The 25653-nt window shown below is 34.8% G+C and overlaps 1 protein-coding gene across 1 annotated transcript in view; it reads left to right on the top strand.

The window, feature by feature from the left end:
- The first annotated feature begins 6832 nt into the window (after positions 1–6832).
- Positions 6833–25653, top strand: part of LOC145693383 (uncharacterized) — a 175698-nt gene continuing 156877 nt past the window's right edge. Inside the window, exons 1-2 of the mRNA XM_081769330.1 lie at positions 6833–7098; positions 18714–18920. Coding sequence (XP_081625456.1) covers positions 6973–7098; positions 18714–18920 — 333 coding nt within the window. The 5' untranslated portion in view covers positions 6833–6972. The remainder of the gene's footprint in view (positions 7099–18713; positions 18921–25653) is intronic.

The following is a 25653-nucleotide window of genomic DNA, read 5'->3' as shown; positions in this document are numbered from 1 at the left end:
GGCGGATCCAGGTTGGACATCTGGGGAGCGGTGGGTTGTAATACTGCTACTTAGAGCTACTTTTAAGAGCTCCAAACTCTGGGATAAGTTTTGTTTATATATAAAATTAAAAAAAAAAAAAACTTTCCTCTTCTGGGGTGCAATAGCCCCGATCGCCCCCCTGGATCCGCCACTGGTGAATACTAACCTGAGGATAACATTTTTTAAAACTCGATCGCTAAAGGAGATTTTTTGTTGCTGTTGGAATCCGGAAAGTAAAATCGGAAAATTCCGGAATTCGGAAAAATTCCGGATTTCGGAAAAAATCCGGATTTTGGAAAAATTCCGCATTTCGGAAAAAAATCCGGAATTCAGAAAAGTTCCGGAATTCGGAAAAATTATTTTTTCTTTTTGTAATCCTAAGAATTTTGTTCAAATGCAAACGAACAAATTTCCTTTTTGTAATCCTAAGAATGTATGATGCAAGTTAAGCTGAAACTTACATCCTAAAGTATACACTACTCAATCTTTCCATGGTTAATGAGATGTAGTCCAAAAGTACGATGTACTCCTAATATTTAATTTTTGTTTTACTGAGATATTGTCGAGAGGTAAGACATATATCACACAGAGATAAACAACTTGACATAATGAAGATGTTATCATACGTAGTTTTCCAGAAAACCGTGAGAAACGAATTTTTATAAAGTTAAAATATGCGTCGCGCTTGTTGCCAGTGTGATGCAATTGATAACTTTTATGCTGGAATAGTCTTATTATTATTATTATCATTATTATTATTATTATTATTATTATTATTATTATTATTATTATTATTATTATTATTATTATTATTATTAATCGTTTATGTACTGTAAAAGAAAAAATATGAACCGTTAAGTAGTAGATTTTATCTGTTGTTTTTTGATATCTTCTAACAATAATAACAAATTGCTCGTAAATACGCAATGATTATCAAGGACAATGGCATATTAATGTAAGGACTACTCTGCAGACTAGCAATAAATAACATATAAACAATAGTTGCAGCAACAACAAAAAGTAACTAACTTGGGCATCCACATTGCGCATTATGTTCGCGAGAATATAGGGACGCATTGAGACTCTAGCAAAGAGCGTGGTGTTATCATGTTCGTTTGGCTAATTTTAATAATGTGAGCCTGATGTATAAAGTTGTTAAAGTCATATTATTACTCCAAGGGCCGTACGATGGAGGCATTAACGTTAATATTAATGGCACTAATGAGCACTTACTTGCTCGAACGGTTAACCTCATTTTTGAGATGATTCTTAGAAGTGGGCGCGTTGGAATGCTGTTAGAAGACCTATATCCATTATTTAAAAAGCACACGTTATCTGTGGAGTACTAACGATTTGCGTCACTATCGAACACTAACGTAGCACTAGCGACGTTTAAAGTCGAAATTGGGATCTGACATAAGTGGCTTGTCAACTTCACGGACATTATATTTTCCTTGAATGCGAGAATTTTGCGCCCGGGAAATTTGCGCCCTACCACAAAAATAGGAAAAAATGCGCCCGCAATATATTTGCACTGGGATGTTTGCGCCCTAGCCCAAAAAGGGGGTAAAATGCGCCGGCTATATATTTACACTGGGATGTTTGCACCCTACAATTCAACTTATTTTTGTATTGTGTAAAGTAACTTCCACTCACACTTGAACTAGACTTGCCTCTCATCGTCTCAGTGAGTTACTTCATCCGTTATAGTATTCCGAACAAATGAAAAAAATACAATTTTAGTTCACTAAAGGGCAATCCATACAAATACAATTTTTCATTATACTACAAAATTTACAATAAAAGTATAAATGACTGATACATAATTATTTATTAATATAATCAAAGAGTATAATTTAATCTACAAAAGGCTGTTTGGCTCTACCCAGATATCTCTGTTCACAATCCTTGCGAGTTGTTTGGCTTTTCAGGACACAACATATAGTAAAGAAAATGTAAAGTGAATGTAAAATCAGTTCAGTAATATTATCAAGAAAACTATGTACAATGTGTTTACTTGCTGGAATTACACTTCAAACACACAATTGCGTTCAGTCGTTCTTTCAGAAAAAATGTTCCGGGGGGCCACTTAGTATTCCGGAGGGGGGTCACTGCTGGTACTATTCTATTTATTATTATATTATAGACGTATTATTTTGGTTTCCTCCAACGGGGCACTCTGAGAGCTCTGGGGAGGCCAGTGTTCCCCCAAAATCATCTCTGAAGAAGCAGTGATTGCGTTGTGTGCTTTTGGCTTATATTGAAGTTTATTCTTCCCTTATATAGCCACAATGAAAATAAATCACAAATGGCATGGCTGTGGGGGAGGATTGTTTATGCTGTAATGTCAGCCCCTCCAAGGAAATGCGTAAGCTCGAATAGATTCTTTTATTTCGCAGGGCTCAAACTTCCCGATGGAGGTACATCGCAGGCGCAATTTTCTCTGTTCTTGAGGTAGGGCGCAAATTTCCCAGGCGCAAAATTCTCGACACCGTTCGAATGACCTCGGAAGACAATATCTTTTTCAATACTTTTTTATATTCTTTTACTCGATATTTCTTCATAGCTTCTTATTAAAATACTCACTAACATATATTAGTTCGTTTAGCCAAGATTTCTAATGGGGGGATGATATGAAATAATGTGGTTACACACCAGGGGCTCGATCAATCTAAATATTTTACCGATAACATACCCATATTGATTGGTTAGGACAATAAAATGAGGATATGTTGCCAATAAAATAGTTTAGAATGATTGAGCCCCTGGTAAATAACCACAGTATTTCGTGACAGACCTTCCCTTCCTATTATCATATTCTAGCTACGTGCCTGACTCAGCTAATTCTCTACATTCTTTACCAAGCACACATTTTCTAAAGCAGAAAATGCTCTCTAAATACCTAAGCTCATTATTTTCAGCAGATGCACAAATTGGGTAACATTCTATCTACATGAATGTTATATATGTCGATTACTGGAAACCGCTTCTCGCTATCTATTACCATATTTACTATATAATGATTAACGTTAAAACCGGAAATGGTTGATTTGTACCGCTTCCGGTTTGAATATTACATTCATCAGGGAACTCGATTCTTAACTATTGACTCTGTACATCGTGGCCAAAATTGATGGTAATCCATCAGATAGTTCTTGAGACTGTTTGTTTCACTGACGGACAGAATGAATATATGGCTATAGAGTTTTGATAAACTAAATTCGATAATGAGTGATGATGGAACAAATACAAGAAAGGGAACCAAGAGTACCACCGGGAAAATTTTCGAACACAAAATTAGCCATCGAAAACCCACATGTCCTGGGTTAGAATACCATAGATGAAAAGTCTACCACTGAGTCATCAATCACCCGCTTATTAGTTTTATTAATTATTATATTAATATAAGTTAATGAATACCTGCTTATGTTAATTATTGAACAATTACATTGTATACTTCGTAAAGTCAAAAATTATAAATTTGTATTTACTGTACATAGGTATGTTAATAAGCGAATTTTATTAGAATATATATTGAGACTTCTTTTCCTTCACTGCCTTTCGTGTGGTTAAAAAGTAGTTTGCAGTGCTTTGGAGCAGCTGCAGGTGGGAACACGATAATGTTTGAGACATACTAGCGACTGTTTTGTGTGTGAAAATAAGAACTCCCCCATAAAGCAGTAAATAACTGCAGTAGCAATTGTTTACGTAAGTGATAAAGACATATCCAACTACAAGAAACTAATACAAGTATACATATTCATTATTGTGTTTTTCTTTTAACAGCTACTACTAGGGATGGCCAATTCCAGAATTTTTACTTTCCGGAATCCGGAAAGTAAAATCGGAAAAATTCCGGATTTTTTCCGAGTGTCGGAATTTTTCTGAATTCCGGATTTTTTTGAATTCCGGATTTTTTCCGAATTCCGGATTTTTTCCGAATTCCGAAATTTTTCCAAATTCCGGAATTTTTCCGAATTCCGGAAACAAAATTTCCGGATTCCGGAAAATTTTGGCCATCCCTAATATATATATATATATATATATATATATATATATATATATATATATATATATATATATATATATACAGGACATCACCAGACGGAAAAACACACAATCAAATTGATCACGTTTTAGTAGATAGAAGAAGACAATCTAGTATAATTGACGTCCGGTCGTTTAGAGGGGCTGATTGTGACACTGATCACTACCTGGTAGTAGCGATAATACGGGAGAGATTATCGTTGAATAAAGGTAATATTCAATGTCCGAAAACGGAGAAATTTAATTTTAAAAAATTAGAAGAGAGCCAGGTAAGAGAGGAATACCAGATTGAAGTTTCGAATAGATTCCCGGTCTTAGAAGACTCGGAGTGCACTAGTGTTGAGGATACTTGGATTGAAATTAGAGATAGCATTAAAAGTTCAGCAATAGAAAAATTGGGACACGCGGAAATACGTAGGAACAAACCATGGTTCGACCAAGAATGCATTAAACTAGCAGAGAAGAGAAAACAGGCAAAATTACGCTGGCTACAAAATCCGAATGAAATAACTACACAAAATTTCGCAGATATCAGGCGGGAAACTTCCAAAACTTTTAGAACAAAGAAACGCGATTTTTTGAAAGCTAAAATTAAGGAACTTGAAGATAATAGTAAAACTAAAAATATTCGGGACATGTATAAGGGAATCAGCGAATTTAAGAAAGGCTATCAACCTCGTGCTTATATATTAAAGAAATCTGACGGAACAGTTCTCACTGATACGGATAGCCTCTTAAATAGATGGAAAGATTTCTTTGACGATTTGCTGAACACGCAGCCAAAAACTAATGTGCGTGGAGAAAAGGAGATAAACACCGCAAACCGTATATTCCAGAACCCAATCGAATAGAAGTGGAAGCCGCTATAAAGAAATTGAAGAACCACAAATCTTCGGGTGTAGATGAAATTCCGGCTGAGTTAATTTTAGCTGGAGGCGAAAAATTGTGGAACAAGATACACAAACTCATTCTCCTTATCTGGAACAAGGAAGAATTGCCACAAGAGTGGAAAGAATCAATCATTGTTCCAATTCACAAGAAAGGCGACAAAACTGACCGTAATAATTATCGAGGCATTTCTCTTCTGTCAACATCCTATAAAATCTTTTCAAATATTCTATTAGCAAGATTGACCCCATACGCAGATGAAATTATTGGAGATTAGCAGTGCGGGTTTAGACGAAATCGATCAACTATCGACCAAAAATTTACCATTCGCCAAATACTCGAAAAGAAGTGGGAATACAATACCCCGGTACATCAACTATTTATTGATTTTAGAAAGGCGTACGACTCGGTTAGGAGAGAAACATTATACAACGTTCTTACAGAACTTGGAATACCGAGAAAGCTAATTAGATTAATTAAGATATATTTAAATGAATCCCAAAGTAAAGTCCGGGTAGGAAAATTTTTGTCCACGAGCTTCCACGTCGAAAATGGCCTGAAACAAGGAGATGCGTTGTCGCCATTATTATTTAACTTTGTGCTGGAATACGCCATAAGGAAAATCAAAGATAGCAACCAGGGTCTAGAGTTGAACGGCATTCGCCAGGTTATGGCATATGCTGATGATGTAAATTTAGTAGGGGATGATAGGAGAACAGTAGAAATAAATGCAGAGATCTTATTAAACGCTTGCAGGGACATGGGTTTAGAAGTAAATGCAGAGAAAACTAAATACATGGAAGTGCGTCGGGACCGTAATACGGCAAATTGTGGAGGCGTTAAAATATTAAATAATGCTTTTGATAAAGTGGATACTTTCAAATATTTAGGATCAATATTAACAGACGAAAATCATATTCACGAAGAAATTAAATGTCGACTAAAAGCTGGGAATTCGTGTTACTATTCGGTTCAAAATCTCTTGTCGTCGCGAATCCTGTCGAGGAATTTGAAGCTTAAAATATATAAAACGATAATCATGCCTGTTGTTCTGTATGGTTGTGAAACATGGTCGCTTACTCTGAGGGAAGAACATAGACTGAAAGTATTTGAGAACAGGATTCTGAGAAGAATATTCGGACCCAAGAGGAACGAGAATGGGGAATGGCGGAAGCTTCATAACGAGGAACTACATAGATTATACGGTTTACCCAACATTGTTAGGGTCGTCAAGTCTAGGAGGCTTAGGTGGGCTGGTCATGTAGCTAGAATGGAAGAAGGTAGAAACGCTTTCAAAGTCTTGACTGGTAGACCCATAGGAAAACGACCATTAGGAAGACCTAGGCGCAGATGGGAGGACAATATTAAGATGGATCTCGCAGAGATAGGAATACAAAGTAGAAATTGGATGCAATTAGCTAAGGATAGAAGTCAGTGGAGAGCTTTTGTGAACGCGGCACTGAACCTCCAGGTTCCATAGGCCATAGAGTTAGTTAGTTAGTTAGTTTATATATATACAGGGGCGGATCCAAGGGGGCTATAAGAGCTATATCCCCCCTTGACGTTCAGGTATACACTGGATAAAACGGGCTTCAATCTTGCTTTACACTGGATAAAACCGCAAACTATGATTTAGCCTCTCCCTTCATCATATCTTGGATCCGCCACTATATATATATATATATATATATATATATATATATATATATATATATATATATATATATATATATATATATATATATATATATATATATATAATAGGGGCTGGTCTTTAAAATTAGTACGGAAAGATAATTTGAAAATTTAGCATAATTTGCAAATATCTAGCATTATTCAGACCCGTGTTTGGCATCATCGCGAGTCTCGAGTGTGGCAACCCTGATTCCACTAGAAGAAGAAGAAAGTGATGATTCTACTGCGAAATTTGAATTTAGAATATATTGTAAAATTGTGAAAAAAATTACGCTACCAAATTAAAGGAGTCTATGTAGAAAATCAAATGATACGTGAGATATGGTGTTAGTTAAAAAAATTGTAGCAGAATATAAATGCAGGATGCTTAATGACATGATACCAGCAAATGAAGAAAACACAAGTTCCAAGGAACTGGCACGTCGAAGAAAAATTCGCTTTTTACAGGTGTGTTGATATAAATAACTTAATTATTGTTTGGGTCGATTAACATGCATTTACGTTTCACGGGATAATTTTGGAATTGGGAGGAAAATCAGGTAATAGCAATGAGGGCCTATGTTTAGCAGAAGGGGTCCAGCTCTTCTACAAAATGTTACAAGTTTGGTAATTTCTGTTCACATTAGGTTAGTGTAGGGGTCCAACATAATTTTGCGAAAAAAAAATTGCATATTTCTACTAATATTAGGTTATTTTACTTTGGATTTTGTTACGCTGTTACGCCTAAGTACTAGTATCATCTATTTCTCCTGTAAATTTTGTGTTGGCAACTCTCAAGTCCAAAAATCCCAACCTATCCTAACCTAAACCATCAAAAAATACAGAAAATATAGCAAGAAAGCACGAAATTTAAGCAAATTATTTTGGCCCCCCAAATTCAGAAATAGGCATTACTGCTGTATCGTCGGACTACACGAAAATCGAAAGAAAAGAGATTATTATTTAGTTTCTCCCCAGAAATACTAGGTTGGGGCACAGACACACTTAGTAGTGACTATTGTTTTCAATACAGTGTAGACGTATGGCATAAAAACTAGTGCATAAAACACGAACCGACTTGTGTTGGGTGGTCAGTAAAAAGCACTAATGTGATCTAACCGAGTCAGGACAGGGGAATAGCAGGGTGTCCCGAGCGAGGGGTTACGTCAGTATGGAGCAGGCCCATCAGCTGTGGGTATACGCATAAACCAGGATAGTGAGAAAATACTTTGTATGTCATGAAATTCATGGCTTATATGTTGCACACAGGGTTTGGCCTAGTGGGCCCAGCCCGAAAAAACCCTGCATCCACTTGGGTTTTTGAGTTTTTGTTGTTATATTATTAGTACAACTAAGTTGATCACATTGAAAGTGGTTTTTATCAGATTTTGTTCTTTCCTGTGGCAAATTAGATGCTTTCATGTTAAGGTATACAACTATTTAACACAAGACCTTTATAAAGTTCTGAATGAATAATAATATAAAAGCTTACCTTAGCTTGAGTTGAGATAATTATAAAACAAATTAATGTATGGATTATGCGTATAACCTGTTTGAAGTAATATATGTAATTTTATATTTTAGAAAATATTTTTCGTGAATAGTGTGCTCGCCAACTTGGGGACGCCGAGGGACGTTATCTTTCCTACGTTTCACGGGTTTAAAGCCATAGGTGTCGGTACTACCAGTAAATACGGTATGTAAATACATCAGTAAAACTATTAGTATTATTTCTTACCATTGATGGTGACACAAGTATTCTTGAGTATCATTAATATCATCAAAATCCTTAACAAATCATTATTTAAGTAATAAGTAAAAACTCGTGACTCTTCTTGAAACGTTTGGGTTGCGAGCGGAGCGGCTAAAAAATATTTAACAAATCAATTTCTTTGCAAACCGACAACAATATTGATTTAGAAAGGCGTTTTACATGGCGTTGCGTCGTTTACTCTTTTCCAACACTTTTCCTTTCTTCTTGCTCGTTCGGCGCTCTCTTGCTATTAGCGCCCGGGGTGACGGCCCTACGTGCTCCCCCACCCCCTTCCCCAGCTACGGCTCTGGATATGCTTGTACTCAATTTCCAGAAGCAACAAATCAGCGACGACAGGAAAAGAAACAGAAAGTAGTTGCAGAAAGGAAAATAAAAATCATTCTGAACGAGCTTGAAACAAGAAGTCTAAAATAATGGAACTCGTACTCAATATTGATAAGGAAATAAAACATTTGAAGAAGTGATAGTAATTATGTAATACCACTGATTCTTTTTCTAAAGATATGTTGTCAATATGTCGCAGCAGGGTTGGCTGGTTTAAACCAAAACGAAAAATGTTCGTAAAAGTGTAAGTGTTCGTAAAATCTTCATGAACACACATTTGTGGATTGCCACGTTTCACTCATTATTTATTCGTATTATATTCACACTTAAACTCCCCATTCATTACTCAAAGATATTATACTACAAAAGCAACTTTTTTTCTAAGTAAGTTTATGAATATTTCTTTTTTTGTGATTTTTTTTATAGTTTATTATTTTTATGCAGTTGTAATAAAAAAAAATTCTAAATATTGTTTCGTTTTAATACTGTTTACTATTGATAAAATACCGTACTTTTTTTTAAGGGGGGGGGGGTCATACAAACCCTACAATAGGCATTTATTGAAATCAGAAGTATCTTTGGTATCTATATATGTATAAATGGGTCAGAGGCAAAGTGAACTCAAATAATTCGTATCTTTATTCACTTTTCTTACTAATATGCATATTAAGTCGTCGTATTTCTTTAACTTGGACTAATAAAAGTCGTAGTGAATTACCTTGGACTAAATTAGTTCTTGTGTACTCTGAAGTATTTTGAAATTGTCCATATGTAATTCTGTATAATGGTTTCACTTGTTCAACTGATTATCTTTTTGTCCTTCTGAAATGTCTCTTGACAATTATATTAACAAGTATGTAAAGATCAGTACAACGTATTTTTTTCATTAGTCCTTCGTGAGTGAGTCGGCAGACGTATTGCATTTATGAGCCATTAATCCCGGTTTCGAGTTCAGATGGAGGACAATTTCTCTCGGATATAAGCCGAGAAGCGGTTTGGATTTCGCTTTAAGCTTATGTGACCCCTTTCAGCATAACCCGGTTGTTGCATAATAACACCAAGGCGAAACAAACTTATTTCTGTCCATATGTGACATAAATACATAGAGCAAATTATTTAAACCAAAAAGACCGTTTTTTTTTTTTTTTTTTTTCAATAAAAACCATGATTTTGCCAACCCTTAGTCGCAGATAGTTTTATGTATACTTCTGTCTAAATAGATCTTACATGTCTTTGGAAATTACATAAAAAGAAATAACTTATTCCCATGAGAGAAAATTCCATGTGTTCTTGGAAATGTGCATAAGAAGAAAGCACATACTTGAAATCAGCAAGTTATAATTAGAAAAAGAAATCTCTAAGACTTTCATCACCAAATTCTATGTTCCATTTTCATAACATGACAAACATGCAGCGAAATTTACAAATAGGGGGGAATTTTTATGCTTTAGTAGAAATACAATGTAATTTTGTCATTCTGTTTGCTTTTGTACGTCTGACAGTCTTACTTCCAGATTGAGTCGTAAGCATAGATGTTCATTTTACTCCGACCTCACTCGCCCTCGCAGTGGCAGTTAGCCCTCGCCCTCATGCTGGAAACTTGTCCTCGCCCTCGCTCGCCCTGGGCTTCCTGCTGGAAACTTGTCATCGCCCTCGTTCACACTCACTCTCGCGAAGGGAGTTGTCCATCGCCCTCCCTCGCCCTCATATCATTGATGGCGAGGTTATTTGAGGGTGAGGAAGCCCTCGCGAGGATAAGATCCTTAATTTTACAGCCTATTTGCTGAATTATTCCTTAACATACGTCCTAAATAAAGAAAACTAAACATACCATCGTATAACTTACTCGGGATCATCTAAAATGAAACAAATCATTGACTATTCCACGCTTAATATTACAATGAATGTTCACATAAAATTTGAATAGTTTACTTTACATCTTTCGGTGCAAACTAGTGTTGCCCATGAGCAAGACGAGACGAGAAATAAGGTTTATCATCTCGTCTCGTAAATTTTGTAAAAGTCTCGTCTCGTTCTGTAAATTTACGTATAAAATGTATTCTCTTATCTAGAAGTTCTCAGAATCCTTCTGCATCACGAGAGGTGTAAGAAGGGTGTATCGAGCAACATTTAAATCATATTTATTGTTGGAACATATTGTAATTTGCGTATCTTTAAACGTTCATAATGCTCTTCATTGTGATAATTTTTTATCAATTTATAGGTTTTTCAAACGGATCATTTAGCGCTAAAATAGTGTTTGAGACCTAAGGCTTGGGTGAACTAGTGTTGCTCACAAAACTCGAAAAAATCCTCGTCTTGTCTCGTAGTGCAAATTATAAGAGTGATAAGGGTGATGAGGATCAAAAGGTGTTGTTTTCAACATATTGTTTCTTATAATTATTAACATATAAGATTTACGTAAAATATTGAGTTATTTAAATGAAATTAGTTTGGCGAATTTTGTTTACAATTCCAGCATTAACACCCTTTGTAATATGTGGTATATATTTGTGCAAACATCATTGACCCATTTTTTAATGTTACTTTTGTGTGTAGAAGTTAGTTTCTATTTTTACTAAGGTGATGAGGAAGACACCTCTACTAAATTCAAAGAAATCTCTGCGTGAGCACAGGACGAAGTGTCGTTTGCCCCTCCTCCTAGTGGCACCATATTGCTGAAGCTTCAGATCATCAGAGAAAACTTTCTCCTCGCCCCCCTCCCCCCAGGAGCCCGTCGTGAATCCAGCTCCGAATTCCAGTCCTAGATTACCTGTAGGCGTTATAGCCGCAGATAAAAACTTTTCTTCGGGTACCGTAAATTGAAGGTTCGTTCTGACGTCTTTTCCGAGAAATGCGTATTGGTTGGTGAGTAGGTAATATTGTCTAATAATAATAATAATAATAATAGAAAAGATAAGAACATATGTCCGACCAACATTTATTACTACTGCATAAAAACTAATAAAGAAATTATCATATTTAATGTATTTTAGCAGGACAATATGTCTTCAAACACGTAATTGAAAGTACGGGCTTTTCCTGAGGGGAGTCATACAGTTAAAAATTTAAAGCTTTCTTGCTTCAAAGCAGGGTGGAAAAAAAATCATGATTTTTTTTTTTAAAAATCATTTTTGTTGATTTTTTTTATTTAAATTATTTTTTAAAATTTAAATCAAATCTTTCTCCTCGTATAATACAAGTTGCGAACTGAAGAAAAAGCATTAGGAGTTAGTATTAAATGCTAATTATTCCATTTAAGTGAAAGTATTGGTGTTGAATTTTGAATTATCCCAAATCGTTAACCTATATCAATTCCAAACAATGTTTCTTAACCCTTTTAAATTATGGCTCTTTTTAAAGGTAAATTATAGACTCTCAGTCAAGTAGCTACAGCATCATCCCAATTTATCCTAGGATAATGGTACATACATCACTCTTTTTAGAATAGAACAGCTTTCACTTTTCCCTATCATGTCCCTGAAGCGAGAAATTTTGAGAGTAATCGGTATTTTTTTCTATTTTTTTTTTATCTGTGATCCCCTCTGGATTCTCCTGTGTTAACGCACAGATCTCAAAATCAACTGGGAAATACTAAGGGGTGTACAAAATTTCAAGCTTCTATATTGAGTAGTAAGGGTGAAGAAACTATTGAGCTAAGAACATTCCCACAATTCCCCAGATGACCCGGATGTAATATAAAAATTTCCTCACACATCCCTATTTATCCTAGGATCATGATTTGTACATTATTCTCTTCAGAATAAAACAAATTTTCAAATGGTACCCTTCAAATATCTCCATCATGTATCTTGGGCGGGTAAATCACGAAAAAAGGAATTTTCTGTTAAAAATATCTTTTTTTTTTCTTTTTAATTTTTACCTCTGTGGACCCCTCCCCCTGTTTTAAGGCAGAGATCTGAAAAATACTGAGGGGTCCACTGAGTAAATGTGCAAAATTACAATCTTGTAGGTGCAAAAGTAAGCCCGCGAAAAATATTCCCCAAATACCTCAGATTCCCGTATAAAACAGGATCTCAGGTAACAGTTTCCTGAGACATCCCTATTTATCCTAGGAGCATAGTACGTATATCATTTTCTTCAGAATAGAACAGCCTTTCAAACTGTACCATTCATATGTCTCCATCTGAGGCGGGAAAATCACGAAAAAAGCTATTTTTGTTAAAATATCCTTTTTAAAAACATTTTTGCCCCTCTGGACCCCGCTGTTTCCACGCAGAGATCTGAAAACATCTGAAAATTATTGAGGGATACACTGAACGAGTGTGCAAAATTTCAGTCTTCTGAATGCAAAATGTAACCCGCCAAAAAATAATGATAATACACATAACAAAAAAATATCTTTAAATTTATGACGTCATCACACACTATGCCTCAACGCAGAAAGGCGTGAAAGCATATGTAACGTGTTCTAAAATGCCTCCAGTCTTGAAGAAAACGAAGTAAAAAGCCTATTGGTACTTTTGAAATCGAATAATGAAGATTCTACCCTATCACCTAAAAATCGGTGATATAATTTACAAGGTTAAGCATTAGTGAAAAAGTACAGCAACGTTTATCAAAATGACACTTTTTTTTACAAAAGTTACTGATATATGGCAGGAGCCTATTTTTAAAAATTCAGAACTAGCTTGCGGCATGAAATACGTAAATTTCGCCTAAAGTTATAAAATTAACAAAAAAATAAAAAAAAAGGGATAGGACCCCTCTAAATACGCCCTATTATCTGGGAACAAACAAACAGACACGCAAAAAAAAAATTTTTTTTCGTCTTAAATGTCGATGGTGATTTCCCCGTTGGAATAGTGAACGATTTTAAAACCCAAACCCAATGTTACGAAAAGAAGAAAGTAGGAATGCTCCGTTACCTGTTCAAAACGGGATTTTCCCTAATCATCCTCTGTATGACACTTGTTTTCATACTATACTGTACATTTGAGTCTTATTGTATTATGATTATTAACTTCCATAATCGAAATAACAGAACAGAAACGGGATTTTACTTATTTTCACTTTAAATTAATTCATTTCGGAATTCGATTTAAATCAACGATTTTTATTAAAAAAATCAAGTGATTTAAATCAATCCACTCTGCTTCAAAGTAAGGGAAAAAAAAGTAATCTAATGGACTTAGAAGGTGCAGGCCTCGATTGGGAACACTATTGCGGGACCCCAGGTTCCCAGCTACCTTGGATATAAAATGCATATACTACATTAACCGAAGACACACACACACACACACACACACACATATATATATATATATATATATATATATATATATATATATATATATATATATATATATGCTTATGTCTCTTTTAGCATAAAACTTGGTTTTTGGTGGGAGAAGAGAATGAAAAAACACAAAGAAAAACGGAAACTATACCATCTGGGTGTTCATGGACGTATCATATTACTTAATATCTATTTTTACAGCAGAAGTTGGAAACGTAAAGAAATAAACTACTGCTCAATCAACTTCGGAACATATTGCTTGTTTTCAGAAACTTAATACAAACTATTCATTTAAAAATTAAGCGCGAGCCGAACTGAGCCCCTTTGCGATCCCAGTTGAAAGAAATGAGCCCGAGCGACCCCAGTGCAAAATTGCCATCTATGAACAAAAGTAATTCCATCAGATCTACTACATTCTGTTGGTTCTCTCACTGATTGTGTTTGTTCAGATATCAGCGCTCTTAAGATTATGTCATTTACTGTTGGATGATGTGAGTGACTGTCTGTCTACCAGTACTCTTTAAACATGACAGTTTAGACACTTTTTATCTAAAAAGTCTCTAGCACAGGCAGGACAACAATGAGGCACATTCGCTTCTAAACGTAGTGCTATTTTTATCCGGAAACTTTCATGAGAAACAAGCAAATATTATATTCATTTGCATTATTATTTTTAATTATTATGTAGAAGTACACAGGAGAAATTGTCTACTGCAATTAAATGAAAGGAAGAATATGACCAATCTATAATCTTGCTATGGCATCAACTTTCATCTAGGGGACATGGCAAATGTTATTTTAAATATTATATTCCTCCAAAAATGGTTAAACAGTAAATTCAAAATAGTTATTACGGAAGCTTATCCTTCTCCCTAGCGTGCCCTCGCCATCGCAGTAACAGTTGGTCCTCGCCCTTGTGCTGAAGACTTGTCCTCGCCCTTGTTCACCCTCCTTCGTGTTGGGAATTTCTGCTCGCCATCGCTGTCGAAATTTGTCCTCGCCCTCGTGTACTCTCGCCCTCGCAGTGACATTTGGCCCTCGCCCTCGCGTAATTGTGAGCGAGGGAATTTGAGGATGAGGATGCCCTCTAGAGAGCCACCCTCGCGAGGGTGAAAATCTTTGGTCGTAAGTCTTGCAGTATTCTGGTACACAACATATTTTTTTTTATCACATTACAATGAAAGCAGATTAACATTCAAAGTATAGCACCTGAGAGTATAGCAAGTGTCTTCTTTACATTGCAGCTAATTACTGTATAGCTTGGAAGAATGTTTGGGATGGTATTCTTGTTATAGTACAAAGTTACTGCCCTAAATCCGCGTTCCTGTTGGAATTCGATGTTTTTATCCATTATTCCATTAATTCGATTTGGTAGTCAGTAAAGAATTCCCAAACAGTGACGCTACCTTCTTTTGCTTTGCTGTAGGTATTACACAGCCTGGATGAAAACTCTTTTCGGGACGATGACGCACGAACTTCTAGCATTGGAAGGTGAAAAGTTGGAACTTCCAGATTTCCCTTTTCCATTGTTCATCATTCCAGTCTTTATTTTATGTTATTTTATTTTTTGTGGCCCAGGAGTATCCTTTTATAATGTCTCCTGTTTGAAGGAATGGTTTCTTTATCGCAACTCTACTCACAAGGTAATAGATTTGAAGGCGCTGGACCACTGGCCTATTTGATACCGATTGAAAGTAGCTTTCCATAGTTCTCTCGGTTGTTCCGGAGCGATTTACGTCTATTCCGTTTGCTGGTTTTTCCAGTGAACTTCTCCTTAAGATAATTTGTTATTTCTGGACGATCAGTGCGTTTCCGTGTAATATTTACAACATATTTTGTCTATCTTTCAAGAACCCAACATACTGATCCGCACAAACCCTTAGCTTTTATTGCTGCAGAGAATGAACTATCAAAATAACCACTTGAACATGTGCTTCCACTCTTAGATAACATTTTCTCTTTAGTATTTGCATGTTCTTCACACTGTTCAACTGGTTCACGCAAATGAAAAAATAAGATCGCATGTCACAGATTAGCATCCAATTTTGCCCATAATACGACATTATTGAATAGCGCATACACAAATGTATGTTGACGTAGAGATAACCACTGATAAGGGTTTATACACACACTACTCAATGTCGTTGAAACGACGCATCATCAAACAAAGTGTGACGTTAGTTGTCTGTTCATTAGTTATCTGTTATTGCCAAGCAGCTTTCCTCAATAAATTTGTCTATGTCTGCAAGACAACGAATTTTCATATCCTTATATGAACAACTTTGTTTATTTTCAAAAACGAGACCAATAAACATAGTTTTGTATGGACACTGTGTCTTTTATTTGAAAAAGGACGGATGATCGGAAAAATGGTTACAAAGCTTTATGTTATTCATTGTTACCTTACAAATATTTATTTGTAGGTTAACATGTTTGTCTTGTTGCAAGTTTGAGGACTTCGAATTCTAACCATGTATACCCGAGAACGGACATTTAAAATGACGACTCATTTAAAAAATTGGTCAAGAGTAGAAGAAAGGTCAGTGGTGCGGTTACTGTCGGTCGAAAACACTTCACCTGCTGACGTTCGTAGGCAGATTATGTAGGTATATGGGGAGGGCTCAATTTCAAGATAATATGTAGCTAAGTGGTGTCGCACCTTCATAAAAGGACAGACCAATATTGTTAATGACAACTCTGGACAGCGGTAGAACCAGTACCTTAATCACTGACGTGAACTGCACTCGTGTGGATGAGTATATTCGCGTGGACAGAAAAAGGACATTATTCTCAATATCAGCTGGGACTGCCATATGGTGTTATACAGAACATTTCGGTCCTTAAATATAGGAATGTGTGTGCGAGATATGTGTCATGGGCACTGTCCGAGAACCATAAAACAACACAATGGTGACATAGCTGAGTATTCTGCAGCGGAGGGGAACAGTTTTCTTCACCGGATAGTGATTGATAATGAAATTATATTGCATCTTGTCTTTTCATCAAGGACGCCAGGCATCCATGGAATGGAAGCATGTATTTTCCTCACTGAAGAAGAAATTCAAAGTGGATGCTTATTCCAGAAAAGTTTTGTGCACTGATTTTCTGGGATATATCTGGTGTGCTACTGACCGATTATTTGAAACGGAGAAACTGAATGCTAAAAGGTATTGCAGGATACATCAGACGAAAATCTCCTGGTCTCCTCCACCGGCCTGTGAGTGATAATGCAAGACTCCATTCAGCACAAAAAACTGATAAATGTACTCAGCGTTTACACTGGGGATGACGAGAGCAACTCCCCTACAGCCCTGACATAGCTCCTAGTGACTTTAATCTTTTCTGTGCTCTAAAGCAGAACGTGACTGGTCACCATTATATGTCTGTGATGATGTCAAAACTTGTGATGATGTCTTTGTGGCTACGAGAAATTGACGCGGATTTCTGGTCAACCAGTATGGGAAATCTCATCTATCATTGTGATAAGTGCTTGAATAAAAAGGAGATTACATCGAGGACTTTGTTGAATATTCTCTATCGTGAGATGTCTTGATTTTCCAACTGTGTCACATAAGCCGTAATAGGCTTTGTAACTTTTTTCTGATCATTCCTCATTTAAACTATTGGGAATCCTTCATAGGAACAGCTGATGACAGGATTGTATTGTTCTAGTGGCATGTGTACTTGTGGCTTTAATGTACCGCTGTGTTTCTTTCTGGATATATATATATATATAACCGAAGAAATATTTAATCTTGGTAAAGTGAAAAGCTTTGTTAACTCATTCATTTGAATCGTACTTTCGTGAACAATAATTAAAAACGTGTCACCATATACTGAAACTTTCGACTGCGAACATGATAGAAATTGGTGTCTAAGTTAAACTAAAAAGTCAGTTTGTACTTTTGCTAATTTCGTGACAGTATTTATGATTATCTGGAAGGGAAATTCTCACATGAAAATAAAATTATCTAGGAAAGAAAACTGTTAGCGTTGACCTCTTCGCAAAAACCGTGAAGCTTGTGATACTTGTGATACTTCCTCTTGCAGAAAAAAAAGTACGTTTAACGGTATCCTGAAATTTAGTGTAGATATAGTTTTGGATTGGGAGTGAAAGAAGTGAATAACTGCAAACTAATTGAATTAAGATTCTATGAACAAAGTTTTAAATGTGCTGAATAAATACGCCAATACGGACTGGAGTTTCACGTTCTTTTTCAATATCGTGGCTATAAGAGGCAGAATCTGCTATTTAAAATGGGATCCTAACCACTGCATTGGCATATATCCAAAGTATCTCACCAGAAATCGAACGTGGGACACAGAAATCACGCAGTTTGGTCGAAAAAGGACACAATGTAGTTTTAGATGTAGTGAGTATAACAACGTCTTTCGTCTGATTTAGGAAAGAGGTCGGAGTGTGATAATAGTATAACTTGAGTTTAAAATAATGCTAAGTTTTAGACAAAATTTTTAAGAACAAGTAAACTCCCCAAAAATGTTACTAGAAAAAGTGAGGTAATAACAACAGGTAATAAAAAGAGGATGAGTATAAGAATATATAACCCTTTTGATCATTTATTTATTTATTTATTCATTCATAAATGTTCCTCTTTGGAATTATAAAATTTGAGGATCACAATTCTTTGCTTTAAATTTAGATTCCTTATTCATATATGTGTGTGAATATATCACAATATAATGTTCATATGTGAATTTTTTCAGGTCCGGCAGCAGGCTAAAGATCTTGAAAGAGTAGTTTCTCAACGATTTAAGACTGAAAGGGATTATTACATTAATAGAATGGAAACTGTGCATATGAATGACTTCAGAACTTTTCAAGCAAGAAAGCTTCATGCTTTGGAGAACAAATACCAGAATTGTTTGAACGAGATGGGACAAGGCCATGAAGGTGCTCTTGGTGATGATTCGGTAAGCTAATTACAGGATTCATAGCGAGTCACTTTTTTTTTTTTTAAACTAAAAGTTACTGTGAAGAGGGGGGGAGTAAAGTAATTTTTTTCGTGTAATTCATGTTTTGCATTGGCAGTTAAAAAATGTTTAGAATAGAGATGCAAGGGCTCGGGAAAAAACCGGCTTTTTTTTTTTTTTTTTTTTTTTTTAAAAAAGCTGTTTTTTCTGCTTCGCTTTTTTGCTTGGGAAATTTTGGGCTTTTTTCAAAATTCTGCTTTAAATTGATAAAGCAGATTTTGTTTCGCTTCTCTATAACACAAGAAGTCATTTAATTAGTGGTTGATGCCGATAATAATATAAAACCTCGAAAATAAACCATGAATTTCGAAAAGATATTTTAAACAATTTTACTTCTCAACATATTTACATTATGAATTCCAAAGGATTAACAAATGCATATAATAATAATTTTTTAACGTCCTATATACAAAAGTAAGCAGGGTTGGGAAGAACCATGGTTGTTTTTGAAATGCCAAAAACCCGATTTTTGGGGGGAAATTTAAACTGGGCTTTTTTGGCTTAAACCAGGTTTTTTGGGTTTAGATATTTTGCTTTATGTATTTATATTACATATTGACAGAAATAAGTTTGTTTCGCCTTGGTGTTATGCAACAACGGGGTTATGCTGTAAGAGGTCACATAAGCTTAAAGAAGTCCGGTCAGTAAATTTCTTAAATTGGGAAACTCCCGCCCTAGCCATCGGGAAAATCCCGTCATTACTCTAAATGTAAAACAATAACGGAAAAATTCTGTTATTGCTTTGCATGTAAAATTTAAAGGTCAACATATCATAATCAGTACGCTAAAACTGAGGTATTAAATTACAAATTTAGTACGTACATATTATTGAAAGTCCAATCCAAGCTACTGTTGGAAGCTACGTAGGCAATCGATAAATTTTGCCAATTTCTGTCAATATATTTAAGCAACCTTGGCTTCTTTATAAAATAACAGGCATTCAGGCATGCAGAAATATACAATTTGGTTTCGTTTCATATGTTCAGGCTTAACATCCTTACGTAATACCGAGGATATCAAGGAGAAGACTTGCTTAAAGTTACATCCGAACTGCTACTTTGTTTACGCATGAAAGAAGGATTGTGGTTCGACCGAGAATTGAACATGGGACACCTTGATTAAAAGGTGAAAAGGAAATAAAAGTAATGCAGATGGTTTGATGTGTGGAAACGTCCCCATGAAGTTCACACGATTCGCATTTTTCGTTCTTTTTATTTTTTTGGTTTAAACCAATTGTTTATTTTAAAAAAAGAAAAAAATAGCTGGTGTAAACCAGCCAACCCTAAAAGTAAATACTTCTTTAAAAAAAAATACACAAATAACTAGCAAAACTCTATGTAGTATTTTTACTTCAAAATATTCCATACCCTCTTTTTGGAACAAAATAAAATTAAACTAAAACATAAGAGAAATACTTAGATTTATATGATACACTTAAAGGCTGCACATCTAGAGCTTTTGGTTCTGTATATTCTTGAAATTCTATATTTTTATATAACCACCATCACGGTTTACTCAGTTTTCAAGTTTTCTGAATTTTTAACAAGAGGGATTCAACATATGAAGGGTGTGAGGCAAGAACATGGTAACCCACAATTTTACTATTTTAAGAAATTAGAGATTTTCTGCTGCACAATCCATTTGGAAAGTCGGAAAGCTGATTTTTCACATAAGACTATATATGAAGGACTGAACGAAGCGGTATGCGTTGCTGTCTATCTGCTGCATAACTCAGCAATTGAAAATTTGTTGGTTACCATGTTCTTGGCTCACATCTTTCATATCATTACGGAACTCTCCCCACCCCACCACCACCAAAAAAAAGGACTACGGAATATATTTAAGTTAAGATAAATACAACTGCACAACAAACATGACTGAGTGGAGCTTTTGCGCTTCTATCGGGAAATTCGGGATTCAACCCAGCATTCGACCATTCTGACAAAGCTTTTCTTCATTCCGTCTGTGAAGTAGAAATAGTGCGTGTACTGTGAGTTGGCCGACTTTCTTTCTTATTGTTTTTAAATCGTTATTATTACTAATTACCAGCAGTGACGGTTTTGCGAAGGTTAGAGGGGTGGTCTTTCGGACTGAAGCCTGTTCCCCAAAATTACGGAATGTCTAAAACAAAGGAAATATCTATTAGTTATGCCTTTACTCATAAACTTTAAGCTCCCGTCAAATAAAAATTACGAATGTTTAGAAAAACTAAACATTAGTAAGAAAAAAAACCCTCCCAAAATACTCTCCTAAATCCGCCACTGATTCTCAGTTATAAAATGATCTTCAAGGTTGTATTCGGAAGATTATCGCTAAATATATCAAAGAAACGAAATATTATGCCTGTACTCATAAACTTCAAGCTCCTCCCAAATAAAATTAGGACATTTTAGAAAACGAAACAATTAGAGAAACCCCTCCCAAAGTACTTTTCTCAATCCGCTACTGATTATTTGTATAAATTAGTATTCAAGATTGTATCCGGAAAATTATTGCTAAATCGTTGCACAGCTACAGTAGGTATAACAGAAATGTGGAAATACGGTTTGAACGATATATTGAAAAACGTACGCTCTGACGGATATATAGAAAAACATAAGTTTAACTTCTGCGCTAGAAGCTAGAGTACTAAGCTCTTAGAAATGAAACACGGATGACAAACTATAATGATCTAGAGAAGAAAAAAATGTCGATAACTCAAAAGTTAAATAGCCTCTAAAATTGCCCTCAAATACTACATTCTTCATGTTAGCTTTAATTCGTAAAACATGTGCTCCATCCATCTTGATGGTGAATTTCAAAGCGAAATATCGCATTTAGGTCATGGAATTCTTATCTAACTATAGTATATACTATAAGAAAGCTATTTAGATAGAAAAATCATGAAAATGAAAAAAGCCAAAATTTCCAAAATTCTCGTTTTTTTCCCAAAAAAGCCGGCTTTTTATGTGAAAAAAACCATCGATTCAAAAAAGCCGGCTTTTTTGCATCTCTAGTTTAGAAAGAGTTTATATACCAGGTTTCTTTTTTCTCACATGACAGACTTCTCAGATAATCATTTTCAGCATAAAATTTAAGAATCTCTTCTCTTCCTTTAACAAACATACTGATATGAAAATAACATGATAAAAATGCGGCTCAAGGATAACGTTAGTTATGGTAAAAATTAATTTCAAATGGGTCAGTCGTTTCTCCGTTATCATGTTACAGAGTTTTAACTTCATATTTACAATAGTATAGATATACATTATTTTTGGTTTTCTTTAAATTGAAGTGTTATTCGAACTCCTCATTTATCTTCTTAATGAACTGATAGAACTAATACCTTGAATATAAAATCCGAAATTACAAGCTATTGTTACAAGTCATCACTAGATGAATCAGCCAAATTATCCTTCTTAGGGAACTAAACCAACACTTTGGACAGGTATATATATATATATATATATATATATATATATATATATATATATATTAACAAAAGAGACACTGACCAAAGCTCAAAACCCACTTTATTTTAAATTATAATTTGTAACTGTTTCGACAGACATATATAGGAGAGACAGGAAAGAGAATGAAAGAAAGAATAAAACAACATGAAGATGATGTTAGGAGGAAGAAAGATACCAATGCCATATACAAACATATTAAGGAGACGAATCACGGAATTAATTGGGATAAGACGGAAGTATTGGAGATGGAGAAAAGAATGATAATAAGGAAGTGGAAAGAAGCAGATTGGATAAAGAAGGTAGGAAGAGATAAACTGATGAACTGGACAGGGGGCTTACCTATTAATGAATTATGGCAAGGAAGTTTGAATAGCATAGAGAAAAAGAAAAAAAAAAAAAAAAAAGGCCCTTATAAGAACCAAAAATGAAGGAACGTGATTAGTTGGAAAGTGAACACGAAGACTTGTGGGATTGGCTGAAGACCTCAGTAAATAGGGGGAAAAAAATATAATAAAATAAAAATAAAGAAGTACAACAATGACTATATATATGTCTGTTAAAAGAATTTAAACTTTTTCATAACAATGACTATATATATGACGGTTAAATAATTTAAACTTTGTCATAACAATATTTATATATATGTCTGTATTTTCATTTATTTTCGATAGTGTCTGAAGAAGGATATGCTAGATATCCGAAACAGTTACAAATTATAATTTAAAATAAAGTGGGTTTTAAGCTTTGGTCAGTGTCTCTTTTGTTAAAATAATCAATCCAAAGCCATGAATAGTCTTACTATATATATTATACAGCATTCAATATATCTTCCATTAATTAACATTTTTTTGCATAATAATTGTTATTTATACACTTCGTGTTACTATATCTTACATATTATTATTATTACTATAGTTGAAGAGCACTTCTATTATTCGATGAATCTTGGATTTTGTGTCAGTTTTCCCAAGAAAACTCAAAAATAATTGAACTTTGATTAAACGCTTTTCATGCTTCTAAACCATGCCTGTTTCTTAGAATTTAAATGATCGAAACACCAACTACGATTGATTTTTACACATGACAAGGCGTAGATATACTGGGTGGCCCAAAAGTAGGTATACAATCCCGTACTGATCGGCTCATGGCATTTTCTGTCATTTACTTATTGTTATCCTTACAGGTATTGACTTAGTTTCGTCATTATTTGTTCTTAATTTCTTTTCACTTATACCTTAAGCTCGGAACAGATTGAAGCAAATAAATTCATTATCTTAATAAATTAAAATGTCGTACTTGATTGATGCTGGTATGTATACCTACTTTTGTGCCACTTTGTACAACCAGACCACAATAACTTGATGATTGAGACGATGATATCATTGGAAATTATTAGTTTATTTGAAGATTCAATATTGTATTTCATTTATTTTCAACTGTTGGTTTAGAATACATAATTTCTAACTACTCTATTTAACTTACAATAAATAATTTCTAGCTACTCTTTTTATTTATCTGTGTAACGTTTCGTAATAGTATTTTTAACTTCAGTTTCGTACTCTATCAACCATCAAGTCACGGTGATTGTATTATATTTAATGTGCACTTTATTTATTGGGAAAATTCCAGATGCAGCGTGTCATATCAATACTCGTAGCCGTCGTAGGTCCAGCCTCTAAGGTTTAGAAATTAGTCCAAAATACTTTTTTAAAAATATATATTTTAACAATCTGATGCAGAACCACAATTACCAGTTAGGGCGCATGATAGTTATTATGTCAGTGAGAAAGAAAATTGAAATTCTATTCATGAACACACACACATCAAAGCAATCAAAAAATTAATACTTACAAGATGTGAGAAAAGTTCTTATTAATTAGATAAATAACTTCCTCGAAGAGCTTTAATTTGATTAACAATTTATTATGAATCTCCAGAATAACATTGCAGACAAGTTTTGATAACCAAGTAACTTTGAAGAAAAATTTACTTTTTGGCTTAATCTCGTATATACAATCAATCGGATCAACATGAATAAATATAATTTAACAACGAAATGTTTATGTAAAGACTCAATATATTGCCTATATAAAGAAGCAACCAGTTGTTTCTACACTTTAAATTAATCAAATTTCAAGTAAATTAGCATTCTATCACAATAATTACATTTGTAAAGAAAAGTATACAAGGGATATATACAGGGTGTCCGAGAAGTCCTTCCCTGATTACAGAAATTGATAACTCAGGCTAGAAATAAGATAGAAATATGAAATTGGTGTTGAATTGTTTACAAACTATAAAAGTTTTGGTCACATCAGTATACTTCCACATGAGCACCCTTGGTAGCACGTAGCACATCTAGGCGATATTCAATTTCCATCCACACATTAGCCAACATCACTGGAGGGATCGATGCAACGACTGTGGTTATTCGTTGCTGCAGGGTTTCAAGATCTGGTACACGTGTTCGGTAGACCTCATCCTTGACATAACCCCATAAAAAGAAGTCTAATGGGGTTATGTCAGGAGAGCGTGGAGGCCAAGCTGTTGGTCCATCACGACCAATCCATCGCCCAGGAAATGTCCTATCGAGATAGGCACGGACGTCCAAACCCCAATCTGACGGAGAGGTGGTGCACCGTCTTGCTGAAAAACGACATCTGGGCGATACTGAAGCAGCTGAGGAACAGCATACAGCTGCAACATATCCAGGTACACTGCAGATGTGATGGTATCCTCAGCGAAGAAGAATGGCCCGATAATTCGATCGTGCAATAACGCGCAACAAACATTCACCTTTGGACTGCCTCTGGTGAATTGAGACTTGGTAAAACAGAACAAACCTAACACAGACAAAAACTTTTATAGTTTGTAAACAATTCAACACCAGTTTCATATTTCTCTCTTATTTCTAGCCTGAGTTATCAATTTCTGTAATCAGGGAAGGATTTCTCGGACACCCTGTATATATATATATATATATATATATATATATATATATATATATATATATATATATATATATATATATATATATAAACAGTCAGTTTTACACACACAAGTCAAATCTACACGTTTAAAATCAAAATCTGACCAATCTGAGATTTTGGTTTATCTCATTATGCAAACCAGCAACACAACATTTTTCATCACCAGCACTATATATCGGAAAATCTTGCAATCGATCTATACCATCTAGTAGATGTCTGGAGAGAATGGAA

This window comes from Thermobia domestica, chromosome 8 (genome assembly GCF_964235325.1).
Source record: "Thermobia domestica chromosome 8, izTheDome1.hap1.1, whole genome shotgun sequence".
Taxonomy (NCBI): Eukaryota; Metazoa; Arthropoda; class Insecta; order Zygentoma; family Lepismatidae; genus Thermobia; species Thermobia domestica.
This window is presented reverse-complemented; position numbering and strand designations above follow the sequence as displayed.